Below are 12,773 nucleotides of genomic sequence, written 5' to 3' on the forward strand. Positions count from 1 at the left end.
GAGCCTCTGGCGCGGTAGCCTCCATTGAGCCGAGGTGGGAGGCGTAGCCGCGGTGTCGTGGCGAAGGTGGAGGTCCGGCGAATGAGGCGGCGGGTGTGTGAACGAGGAGCGGAGCGGCGAGAGAGGGAGCGGCCGAAACGCGGCATGAAACGTCCGCTCTCCGCGGCAAATGCTCCGGGGCAGGTGAGGCAGCAGGTGGGGGAACGCGGCGTCTCCGAGGCCCGCCCAGAGCCAGGCGAGTCCCCTCGAAGACGTGCTCTCTCTCCGCGAAGAGCCGCTGTTTTCCCCTGACCAACTCTGCCCAACGGTAAAGCGCTGCCTCCTGCCGCTCGTTGAGGTCCGAGTCCGCTGGGTCCCAATCGTGTCTTCGTGGCACGGGTCGTGTCATTCTGTCAGGCGTTGTGTGGAGGCGAGGAAGAAGGAACCCAAACGCAGGACTCACAGGTAGGTGAAGACTGGTGGATGTTTATTATAAGGAGTGGAGGAACAGAGGGTGAACGGACACTGACTGGCTGGAACACTGAATGGCTGACTGACTGAGAGAACACGGGGAGGACAACATCACACGAACATCATCAATGACACGACAAAGAACGAATGGAAACAGAAGACCTAAATACACAGACTGATGAGGATGATAATGAGAGACCGGTGAGTACACAGCTGAACATAATCTGGCTAATGGCACGAGACGAGGTGACAGGAACAAACAGGAAGTGACGAAATAAACTGAACGTGAACAAAACGGAAAGCACTGGGTCACCGACCCAGGAACCCTGACACATCCCTGAGATGAAACCCAGGAGTGTTCATGCATTTGAAACAGCAATCAGAGGGCAGAGAGGGCTCTATTCCTTTCCTAACTTAGGAAAGGAATAGAGATGAGCAAAGAACAGGAGAACACATCTGGATGCTGTTGACTTTCTTTGTGACCTCTGGTGCATGTTTTTCTTATGAAAGGAGGAACTTCTGTGTTAAGACGTTCAGGACTGATTTGGATAACTGAAATGTCACACATGTATTTTATAACTGATCTGAGATGATATTATGTGTGATAAAAAAATACTCTTCTGTTTTTCTCAAGAATGTTCAAGCATAACTACTTCATTAGATAATAATAGAAAAGCAAGAAAGACACAAAAACACAAATAAATACTCCAGATGAGATTTATTTTTAAAGCAGTGTGCTGGGGATTTCTAAAGCTAAACACAGCATCTACTGATTTCACACTTACCCAGTGCTAATACTTAGTTGGACTCCTTTGTGCCCTCAGAACTGCCTCAATTCTTCATGGCATAGAGAGGCAGAAACATTCCTCAGACATTTTGGTCCATATTGACATGACAGCGTCACAGTTGCTGCAGATTTGTAGGCTGCACATCCATAATGCAAATCTCCCATTCTCAATCCAGCAGAGCATCCCAAAGGTGCCATACTGGATTGACATCTGATGACTGTGGAGGCAAACTCACTGTTCAAGAAACTAGTTTGACATGATTTGAGTTTTGTGACATCGTGTGCGGTCATAAAGGGATCGAAAAGGGACAAAAATACGAGCACAGAAAAAAATATTAGAAGCATTCTTGATTGTAATGATTGGTTATTTGAGTTACTATTCCTATCAGCTGAAAGCATACTGGACATTCTCCTCTGACCTCTGGCATCAATGAGGGATTTTCACCCAGAGAATTGCTGCTCACTGTTTTTCAAACCCTTGTCTGTAAATCCTTGAGAGTTTCTGAAATACTCCGACCAGCCAACAACCAGGCCACATTCAAGGTCACTTAAATCACCTGTCTTCCTCATTCTGATAATCAGTTTGAACTTCAGTAAGTCATTTGTACATGTCAACATCAGAAATGAACTGAATTGTATCCCAGCTATGAGCAGATACAAGTTAAATGCACATTGCAAAAAAGGTGATTTTGCAAAGCTTTTCTTAGACATGGTTCCCATAATTGAAATGACTGAACTAACACTGATCAGTAGATGAGAAAAACAACTATAAGTGAGTTATAATGTTGCCTCATAGATGCTAACATGTAAATAAGCTGCTATTTGTCAGACATTTTCATGCATCAGCCTAGAAGTTGATGATATATGAGAGATTAGCTGTCCTGGAATTGTGAATAGTGAAAACCTCCGTTCACCAGATACAAACATCCTAAAACTTAAAACACAGCTGTCCCCTGCTGTTCAGAAGCAGCACAGCAGGCACATTCATTTGGTAAGATACACTGTTTACAGAGAACAACATAACCCATCTTTTTATCTTCTTATGACAAAAGATAACTGATCCCCATTCAAATCTCCCATTCAAGCTCCATTCAGACAAATGCCAGCAGACATTAGTTAGCTTATCACCAAGAAGCAGACTTTATGTGAGGATTACTGCAGCTGACACAGCCTGAGCCTCTTCTTGTTTGTTCTCTTTGAATGACCGAAGCTCAAAAGCTTCTTTCGCTGAGGGTGTGTGAGGATAAAGCTGCAGAGTGCTGCGAAACATTATGTACATGTCTTATTAGGTCCAAAAAAAGGTCCACAGCTTTTTTTACGTTGAGTATCATGGGATGCTTTATGTTTCAGGTATGTTTGTGCATGTTTCTCCACTTTCTTGATGTTATTACCACACAGTGTCTGTCTGAGTCTGGCTGATGCTGGTCTGTCTGGGAGGTATTTATATCGTCCACTGAGCTTTAGTAATGGATGTGGTGCTGCAGTGAGGGGCATCCGAGGAAGACTGTAAAATGTTTATGGTTTTAAAAATACAAGTTTCATTTAAATATTTTTGGTTACATTTTTTAAAGGACTTCTAAGTCATATAACTCTACAGAGCTGAAGTGATTAGCCAACAGAACCAAAGCTTGCTATCATAATTGTTCTTTTAAAAAAATAAAATTCATCTTTTTCGTCATCGCTGATGTGACTTTTTGCTTGTTACTATTGATTAACAGAGAAACTGACACATTTTTCTACACTAAAAATATTCATTTGTTGTCTGAGTTTTTGCTTTGAGCTTTTGTCACATATAACATCATCATCTTTTCTTTTAAAGAAACCACTAAGTTTCCATAAATCACATTCTGTAAACGTACTTTAAAAAACATTGTCGCGTGCAAAATGAGGAATTTATTTTGGTGCTTTGCATTTTGAATTTCACGTCATCAGAAACTGAAATGAAACCAACCTGCATACCTGCAGAAGCAGTTCCTGCCTCCCTCCTCATCTTGTCAGACTCCATCAGTTTTGAGCTGTAATAATTTATAAATGATTCAGTTATGGCTGATGCTCCTGCTGTCATGATGTGAAAATAATGGATTTTTTTTCTAGTGCCACCTACACAGTTACACTTTCTATTTGCCTCTCCTGCTTTGCCTTCATTTGTTTGACTAATTTTATATTCCATCATGTTGGAGCTCCTGTCAAATCATCTGCTTCTGCCTGTATTTCTTTGCTGGAAAGCTAATGATAAGATAAATGAATGCTAAATTGTTACACAATTACCCGTGTTTGTTTGCTGTCACATTTACTGAATGTAACAGGAAAAAAAAATAGCTGGCAGTTATTCAGCTCCCTGGCAGAAAGCAGCCAGTCTAAAACAAATTTATAACAATGTAAATTCAGATAAATGTGATCTAGTAACACCACAAATGAAGAGAGCTGTGCATACCAAGTCCAATTAATTTAGATGAGAAAATAAATAAATAAATAAGTAATTAGATTAATGTGTTTAATTTTTATAAAACAAATAATGAATTTGCATACAATTTTAATTCTATTACTTTGACCAGTTTGACCAGAACAGATTTGTTCCTCATAAACGCACAGAAACAGAAACACTGTGCCAATGATGTCAGACAGCAACATTAATTTAACTCAACAACAAAAGAAGCAGACTGCTGTCCATGCATGGCACTGAAACAGATGGTAAAATGGTAAATGGACTGGTCCTTATATAGTGATGCACTCAAAGCACTTAATGTAAGTGCTGTTTGCAGGTTGTAAATGCAGGCTGCTGTAAGTCTGTTAGTGCTTTGTGTTTGTGAAAGGATTATAAATGAAATCATGTAAAGTCGAGATGGCATGTTAAAAAAAAGTCATATTGAGGCACACAATTACAAAATTACATTACATTAATTACCATAAATTATTATTGCTTTAATCTCCATGGCTTGAGCTCTTCTCACTTCTTTTGCACCTTAACCTAAAAAAAGACATCAGGGGTCTCAAATGAACCCCTTTCAGTCCAATGTTACCTGATTTTACATCTCTCTCTTCAAGCCTCAACAAGTTCTCATATATTCTTGCCATCATTAACACCATAACTAGTGAAGTCACTTGTTCAGTTATTAGCATTAGTTAATTATCAGGACAAGTGACTGAATTCATTTGTCTTAGTGAAGATGCACTGAAGACACTGGGCTCTTTGTGTGTGTTTTAACCATGTATTTGTGGTTTAGTCACCACGGCTGTTATTTATTTGATAGAGGCTTTCAGGTTAACAAGCAGCTCGATAAACATATGAAGTAGCTCCATAATTCTCACCGTATCTATTTATTTTCTGTTTACAAAATGATGAGACGACCTGACCGAATTTTTGAAACCACTTTAATTTCTGCTCCATTTTCATTAAAGGGACGCAGAGGATCAGTGTGCGTTCATCTGTGCACTCTGTGTCCTCATTCACATAATCATCCTATTTGACACAGTAAACCCTGGTCTGGTGCTTTATCCATGTACAGGAACTTCATATGATCCCTGTGGAATACTATACTTCTTATCTTACTCACTGACACATAAGCATCTTTTTCAAACAGATTTAATACATCTCTCTCTCTCTCTCTCTCTCTCAACACATACACACACACACACACACACACACTCACACACACGCACACACACACACACATTCCTGGTTTCACTATCTCTCTCCCCCCTCCTCCCCACAGCGAGCTGAAGCAGGAGCTGGACGAGGAGGGCAGTCGCTGCCTCCTGCTGTCACGGCAGAGTTGCTTCAACCAGCGCTGCTGCATCCGCTGCTGCTCGCCTTTCACCTTCCTGCTCAACCCCAAACGCCAGTGTCACGACTGCCACTACAACGTCTGCAAGGCCTGCCGGGTGTACAACAAACGGGACAAGACCTGGCTCTGCTCCGCCTGCCAGAAGAGCAGGTAAGGTCAGCGGTGGTGCCTGGAAGTGCTGTGGTGTTTATCTGTGTGTGTGTGTGTGTGTGCGCGCGCGCGATATACAAGGAGACTAAGTGAGGATGAGAGGCTGAGAGTGACGTCAAAGGTTAAGGTCTTACTCCACTGTTGGAGAGATGGATTTAGCACTTATTACACATAACATAGACACTAAGATACAGTGCAGGATAAAGTCTCCTTTGGCCCCAACATTTGCACTAATGCAAGATGACAGAGGAGGAGATGAGGTAGGGAGATGTGCAGCAACATAAAATGGATTTTCAAAGACATTTTCCCAAATTTTCCCTTTAAAGGTCTTTTCTCGAACTCAACTTGTTGGTTTAATGTTACAGAAATCCTGAAACGCTCCATTAAGCATGTGAACTTTAAATCCACATGCTCTACTTCACTGTATTTTTGTGTAATTTTATATTTTTTTACAGTTTGCTCAGATTGTAAAGCCTAACCTTAAAGCCTAATGGATAAAATCGAAAGTGTGTCATAATTAAAATTCCCTTTGTTCATGAAACGCTGACATTTCGGGAGTTGACATTTTCTTTTAAAAGGACGAGGCTGTGCTTGTTATATGTTTTTCTCATTGCTGAGGGGTACAAAGCAAAAAATAGTTTCTATGACAAATTGAATGCTGTCTTGTAAGGCTGAAAATGCAGCAATCGTAAAAAAGGTCGAGACGTGATAATCGTTCAAATGTGTGGAGAACACATTTCTAGACAGGCTCTTAATCAGAAGTGATTGCGTGTAGAAGAAAAAAAATGGAGCCACCATTCTCACCTCTAAACATGTGAGTACGACCCTCAGACTGTTGGTGTTTGAAAGTTACAGACTGTCAGATTTGTGGGGTTTTAGTGGGAATATATTTCTGCAGCCTCTAGTCAAACTCTGAAGTGACCATGTCCGGTCACGTCTGCTGCACAGAGTCCAAATTAAAAGCCTGTGATTCCTGCTAAATGCTTACATTATATACTTCACAATGGCACCTTTTTAAAAGCCTTAATATAGTCCAGAAACTTCAAAGACACTGTAGATGTAAATTTTAAACGTGTAAAGCAGTTGCTGGTTTAAATGCCACTCTGTATGCAGTGGATCAGGGTTGTGCTGCTGTCTGACCCAGACATTCAAAATCAATTCAGTAGATAATATGAGAATAGAGAGCCATGACATGCTCTCCAGATCATTCAATATAGCATCAGCCGTGGGGTCAACGAGGCCTGCAGATACCAAGTCATGCATTAAACGATGTATTTAGGTGCTATATTAACTTAGTATTTATCAGAGAACCTAAAGGTAGAACATCCAAATAGATTTAAAATAAAGAAAAAACTGCAGTGTAATAAAAATGTAATAGTGCTTTGTAGATGTACTTCTTTCTTTCCAGTGAGGCATCGTTGCCACTAGCTGGTAGTTAAAACCTGACTGCTTAGTCGACACCAGGAGGCACCTTACAAAGCCTGTAGAAGTGCAGTAATGATGTGTGACATTTTATTGTTTGCTTCTGTTTCCTGTCAAAGCACTCGCTGTGTGCACACACTTACAGCCACTCAGAGATCGGAGGGTACCTCATTAAACATAAACGTGTCATTATACAGTTAATTTAAAAACAGCAGTGATAGGAATTTCAATCTTAAATATACTTGAAGATAATGCAGCACATAACTGAGCTAGACTAACAACACCCTGCACACATTGGATCATATACTGGGTCTGTTTACAGCCATGTTTTATATGTTACATACAACAATTTTAGTTATAGCGTGCAAGGCTATAAACAGACACTTTCATAGAGTCAGTCACTATTTGTAAATGTTGTAGTTGAGATACATTTTCTACACACTTACTCAGATTCTGCAGAGTAACATGTCACTTTCACATTAGTCTAATTCATGTGACCTCACTAACTGATAGGTCTACAGAAATCTTCAAATTCTTCACATTGACTTATTTAAGTTAAACATTGCTGAAATACTGTTCACAGCAGCAGTGTTCTGGGTTTGGGTACATAAACGCCCTTCTGTCTGGGGTTTGCATGACCTTACATGATTGTGTGGGTTTTCTCCAATTAGTATGATACAGTAGGTAAAACAAAGAAAACAGCACAGTGTATCTACGAGATGTGTAACACTAAACACCTAGTTTTAGTCTTTTTTTGGCTGACTGTATTCAGTAGAAGATAACTGCGCAACTATCGTCTGTCTATCTATCTTCCTCTTATCCAGTTCAAGGTTGTTGAGGGGCTGAAGCCTATCTGAGCTGTGGTGTACCCTGGACAGGTTTTGTTTTGGACTGTGGGAGGAAGTCGGAGTAAACCCACGCAGACATGGGGAGAACATTCAAACTCCACACAGAAAGATCCCGGCTAGATTTGAACCCAGGACCTTTTTGCTGTGACAGTGCTAATTACTGCACCACCGGACTGCTCCCAACCATCTTCACATTTAGATTTATTGGTGGTTCAGACTTTTCACAGTTAACCAAACAGTGATTTCATATCTACAGATTGCTTCTTTAACTTTACATCAGCAAGACTCTGCTAAATTTGTGTGAAGTGTTTCTGTAATGCTGCCTTCTTGGTGCAGATCAGATAGCGTCACTGTGATTTGTTGGCTGTGACTTCTTACCCGTCACAAATGATAACAGCTGCTGTGTTTTTCCAACTCACTTCCAGCTTTAAAAACACTAATTTTTAGGTAGCGTGTAAGATGAAATCATTGCGACAATCCTGCTATTTAATCAGCGTTGGCACTGTATTACCCCCCCATGACGACCCAACTTCAGTAAACCGGCCCGTGTGATTTCATGCTGTCTTGCAAACATCAAAGTGAGACGTTTATGTGTCTCCTGTCTAACTTTTACTAATGATTAAACCATCTCCTGCTGATTCTCTCTCAGCCTCCTGATTTATGAAGTAACTCCAGAGAAGTTTTGGCTACTGATGTGAGAGACATAGTGGAAATGAATCCGCACAGCTGCCAGCAGCTGGTTGTGTTCATCTGTGAGTCAGATGTAGATTGGCACCAGGACTGACTGATGGTTTTGCTTTTTTGTGTCTGACCTGGTTACTGAAATTCTGGTTGAATGTTACTTGACCAAAATGTGGATAATAACAAATCTGTGGATAATAACAAATGTGAAGAAAACTACATTTCCTTCACATTTGGTAGGGTGATTAGCATAATTTATATTAATCTAAATTAAGTTGTATGTCTGTGTGTTTCTTTCTCAGGTTGTTGAAGACACAGTCACTGGAGTGGTTTTACACTAATGTGAAGAAACGCTTCAAGAGGTTTGGCAGCGCCAAAGTGCTGAAGACTCTTTACAGGAAGCACCTGGCAGAACACAGTGCGCTTTCAGAGCTAACAGGTAAACTACTTCTACTGCGTTAGATGCTTAAGATTCTCAGTTAGGAAACAGTTCCCAGCTTTTACTTCACTAAAACCTCACATATGATTGGCTCGTTTCATAACAGCTTGCTGTAGGGAGAATCTACTCTGATGAGAAATTAGTGTGCCTGCTCAAAGTTGTCTTGATTTTTGTTGTTTCATATCTCAAAGCAGTGGAGAACATGAACTTGGGAAGAGGGTGAAACAGGATTAAGCTCTTGGCTTTCATCCCACATTACTCTGGCAAATCACTCAGGCTGTTGCTACACTTCAAGTCTATTAATGTTTGTTTGCTTCTTTCATATCTTCACTCAGCAGGGACTCAGTGCTGCTGTATGTGTGCAGGTTTTATGATCCACTGTTCAAAAGTGTTTACAGACGTAGACGTGAACATGACGGTGCAGTTACAAGCACAGTTTATGTTAACTCGAATCAGTGGATCACTTTTTAATTTGTTTTCCTCTGTTTTTGGCCTCAGAATTTGTGTAATTTAAAGCTGCAGTGATCAACGTTTTTATATTTATAATCTCTAGTCTTTAATTATTGTTATTAATAGGTGTAATGTGTATTGCAGACAGTAGATGTTCTTCAATCGATGTTAGCGCAGGGCCAGTTATGGTTAGGTACCTTCTTCTTGTCAGTTTTTTCTTTGTAATGTGTGATCCTGAAGCTTGTGTGAGATTTGTGCAGCAATGAAACATTTCCTCTAAAAACCTTTCAGCACAGCTCACTGATTCGACAGCTTTGTGGTGGGCTTGAATTTCTGAGGGATGAAAGTCATGCTAGACAGAATCTTTGCACTGCATCAGCAAATCATCTGTGAACAGTGCACCTCGCGCTCCCTGATGACTAATATCAGTGTTGGGTCCAGCTATTTTGAGACGGCAGCTCTTTAGCCCTTTACTTTTTTAGGGATGGACCTGGTTCTAGATTAGAGGAGTTTGTTCTCAGAGGAATTTGATTCAAAAGATTTTCTTTGAAAAGTTCATTACAAACTTTAAACATTGCAATATCTTTTCCTAAAAGTTTTGTTTTTACACGAGATCTTTCAGTTTTAACCTGTTTATATTTCAGTGACAGTAAGAAAAGGCTTTGAGCTTTTCTTTAATGAAAGCAAAGTTAGGGTAGAAGAAGCTTTTTGTGTCTTCACAGCTTAATGAGAAGCTGTCACACTGAAAATGTTTTGGTTCAGACACAGAGAGCTTTGAATAAATGTGTCCATAGTGACATATGCTCAGGCATCTAGGTCTAGTCAGTGACAAAGCACCAGAGCATCTGTGAGCCACTGGTTCAGAGTATGATCTGATTGAACCGACAAGGGATTTCAGAGAATTATGTGTGTTGTGTGGAGGAGAGGTCACCTGCTGCAGATGATGCAGAGCTTTGACCCTGGTGGGAGGAGGACTGATGTGGGCTGGCGTTAGGCCGCCGCTCCTCTGATGTAGGTAGCTTTTTTTATTCTCTGCACACGCACTCTTTAGCACTCTGTTTTTTTCGTTTTCGTACTTTTATGACAGACCGGCACTGAAAACTCAACTCTCTATCCAGTTGCAAAATGCGATCGACTCAGCGTGACTCATGATGTTACTTTGCATATGAATAATGCGTATGACATGAATAGCATCAGAACTAGCGGAGCTGACATTTGAGAACTAAATGCTGTGTGATCCTGAACCTTGTGTGAGATTTGTGCAGCAATGAAACATTTCCCCTCAAGACCTTTCAACACAGTCCACTGATTCAACAAAGCTCGGAGACATTCTCCTCTGAAGAGAGACGCAAAGGAACAAAGTGGCCCTGAGGAGCAGAGGAAGTGAGGCAAACTCATATATATGATTTACTCAAGGCTTTGTATAGTACAGACATACAGGCGTTTTATTATCATCTAAACTAGTGATTTTTGTTGTGATTCATCATTTGAGAATTCTGAAACTAGTCGTTACCTAAAGGCAAATGTAATGTTTTTTCTACGAACAGTCAAATCCTGATGATTATAAAATAAATACATCTACAAATCTTTACAACTGTTGTTGTAATTTGCTCTCAGTACTGTTAATGGATTCATATGGGAATCAACAGATTTTACTATAAGAATTTAGTGTTCATCTAAGTGTTAATATACTCATGCAAAATCAGAAATTGTCATCTCATACATATTATTACTGGCTGAGGCAAGTTTACATTTTTCAATTGATTAATAAATTTTTTTTGATGAAACTCTTGTAGATCTATGAATCTGATCTGAGTGAGTAGGGAGTCACTGATATAGATTTCGGCCTGAGGCAACATTTAGATAAAACATGGCATTGAACCTACAGTCTGTTTAATGGCCAGCAGAGGGCATATCCTCTGGTAGAGAGGTGTATGAGAAAATTATTCGTCTACTCCCTTGAGCTACTACCACATTAAACATTTTCTAGGGATTTTATGTGCCACTGGCTATTTTGATGGATGGTTTTTAATTACATGCAGCTTGGTGTGACATCACTTTTTTTTAAATTGTTCAGTTTTTTAATTTGTTGCTGTAAACATGGAGAACAAATGGCATCCTCAGTGTTAAAGATTACTTATATTAGCATACTAACAAGTCAAAAAACATTGTGGGCATAATGATGATTATTAGGATTCTGCTAGCTTTAGCATTTAGCTCCAAGCCCTGCTAGTACGTTAAAGATATCTAAGACTGTAAAATAATAGGTTAGTTTTAGTACTGATTTAATTTTCATTTTAATTCAATTTCAATTAACCTTTATTTACATAGCCCCAAATCACAACAATTGCCTCAAGGCACTTTATATTATAAGATGAAGACCCTGCAATAATATAGTGAAAGCCCCAGCAAACAGATGACTACCTATGGCGAAGCACTTAGCAACAGTGGGAAGGAAAAACTCCCTTTAAACAGGAAGAAACCGGGCAGAACTGGGCTAAATCTTCCGGTAGCGGTTGAAAGTGATTAGATGAACACAGGACAAAACACACCATGGAAGAGAGATTAACAATAACTCTTTGATCAGTTAGCTGTTTAAATACTCTTTCAAGAAAGTGATGAAACGATGGTTTGAGATTGGCCTATAATTAGGCCAGTTGACAGCTGGGTTGAGTGATGGCTTTTTAAATGATGGTTTAATTTATATAATGTACAGATTAATCATACAAAAATTAATAATGGTAGGACTTCTCTGAGCAGTTTTGCAGGAATAGGGTCTAAAAGACACGTTGATGGTTTGGAGGAAGTGTATATTGAAGTTAAGTAAATATTAGTAGTATTGAAAGTAGCTGTATATAATAATGAGTCTGTAAGGTGGTTAGAAATGTTTTCTCTCTAATGGTTTCAGTTTTATTTTTGAAGGAATTCATAAATTCATTGGTAGTTGTGGTTAAAGGAATTTATTGGATTTCTGTAAGATCTAAAGATGGGATATTGTTGATTGTTGATTATTGATTTGTTATTTAAATCACTGGAATATACTCTGCCATTCATGATACACGGGAGAAGTACTTTCTGCTGCAGAGTTCATATTATCATGCATGCCTCTGTCAGCTCGCCTTCCCGAGAGATTCATGGTGCCTTCAGGGTTACAGTGACCTCCAGCTGCTGTTCTGGTCATACTTCTTATCGCATGCATCTGTTATGACACAGATGTCTGCAGACGTACACGAGGGGTCACTAGAACAAAATCCCTTTTCCTGCATATAAAACACACAAAAAAAATCCTCAGGTTGTCTCTATTTCAGGATATTTCACATCAAGCTTGTCTCTGGAGTTTTAACCAGTGGAGTAAAGTGTTTGCTTCATTTTAAAAATCTGAACAGTTCATATTACTTAAGTGCTCTTTGGCCTTTTAAATGAATTGAAGTGACCCCGTGTACTCAGCTGTACCCTTGAACCAGGCCTTGCTGTGCACAGATTGGCTGGTAATGCCATGCATGAGGAAACTAATGCACTTATATAACCACAAATGGCCGCATTGTTGCATGAATATTTAAATGATGTGAAAAGAGCTCAAAGCTCAAGAGCTGCAAGGGGAAACTATGTAGAGAGTGACTGAGTGCTCTCTACTGAGCAGTTACCGACATTAAAATCAGATTATGTATTTCAAATATCGGTCAGAGATACTGTTGATAAGTGTGTGTAGTTATATCTGTTTACACCATAGCTGTATTACCAGCAAATGTAGTGAGGAAACA

The 12,773-nt window shown here is 39.8% G+C and overlaps 1 protein-coding gene across 2 annotated transcripts in view; it reads left to right on the plus strand.

The window, feature by feature from the left end:
- myripa (myosin VIIA and Rab interacting protein a) overlaps positions 1–12,773 on the plus strand; it is a 33,958-nt gene that overhangs the window by 7,750 nt on the left and 13,435 nt on the right. For both annotated transcript variants that reach the window (XM_087832174.1, XM_035908376.2), the window contains exons 3-4: positions 4,951–5,172; positions 8,426–8,562. In XM_087832174.1, coding sequence (XP_087688300.1) covers positions 4,951–5,172; positions 8,426–8,562 — 359 coding nt within the window. The remainder of the gene's footprint in view (positions 1–4,950; positions 5,173–8,425; positions 8,563–12,773) is intronic.

Source organism: Neolamprologus brichardi, chromosome 18 (assembly GCF_056152115.1).
Source record: "Neolamprologus brichardi isolate AB-2024 chromosome 18, ASM5615211v1, whole genome shotgun sequence".
In the NCBI taxonomy this organism is placed as follows: Eukaryota; Metazoa; Chordata; class Actinopteri; order Cichliformes; family Cichlidae; genus Neolamprologus; species Neolamprologus brichardi.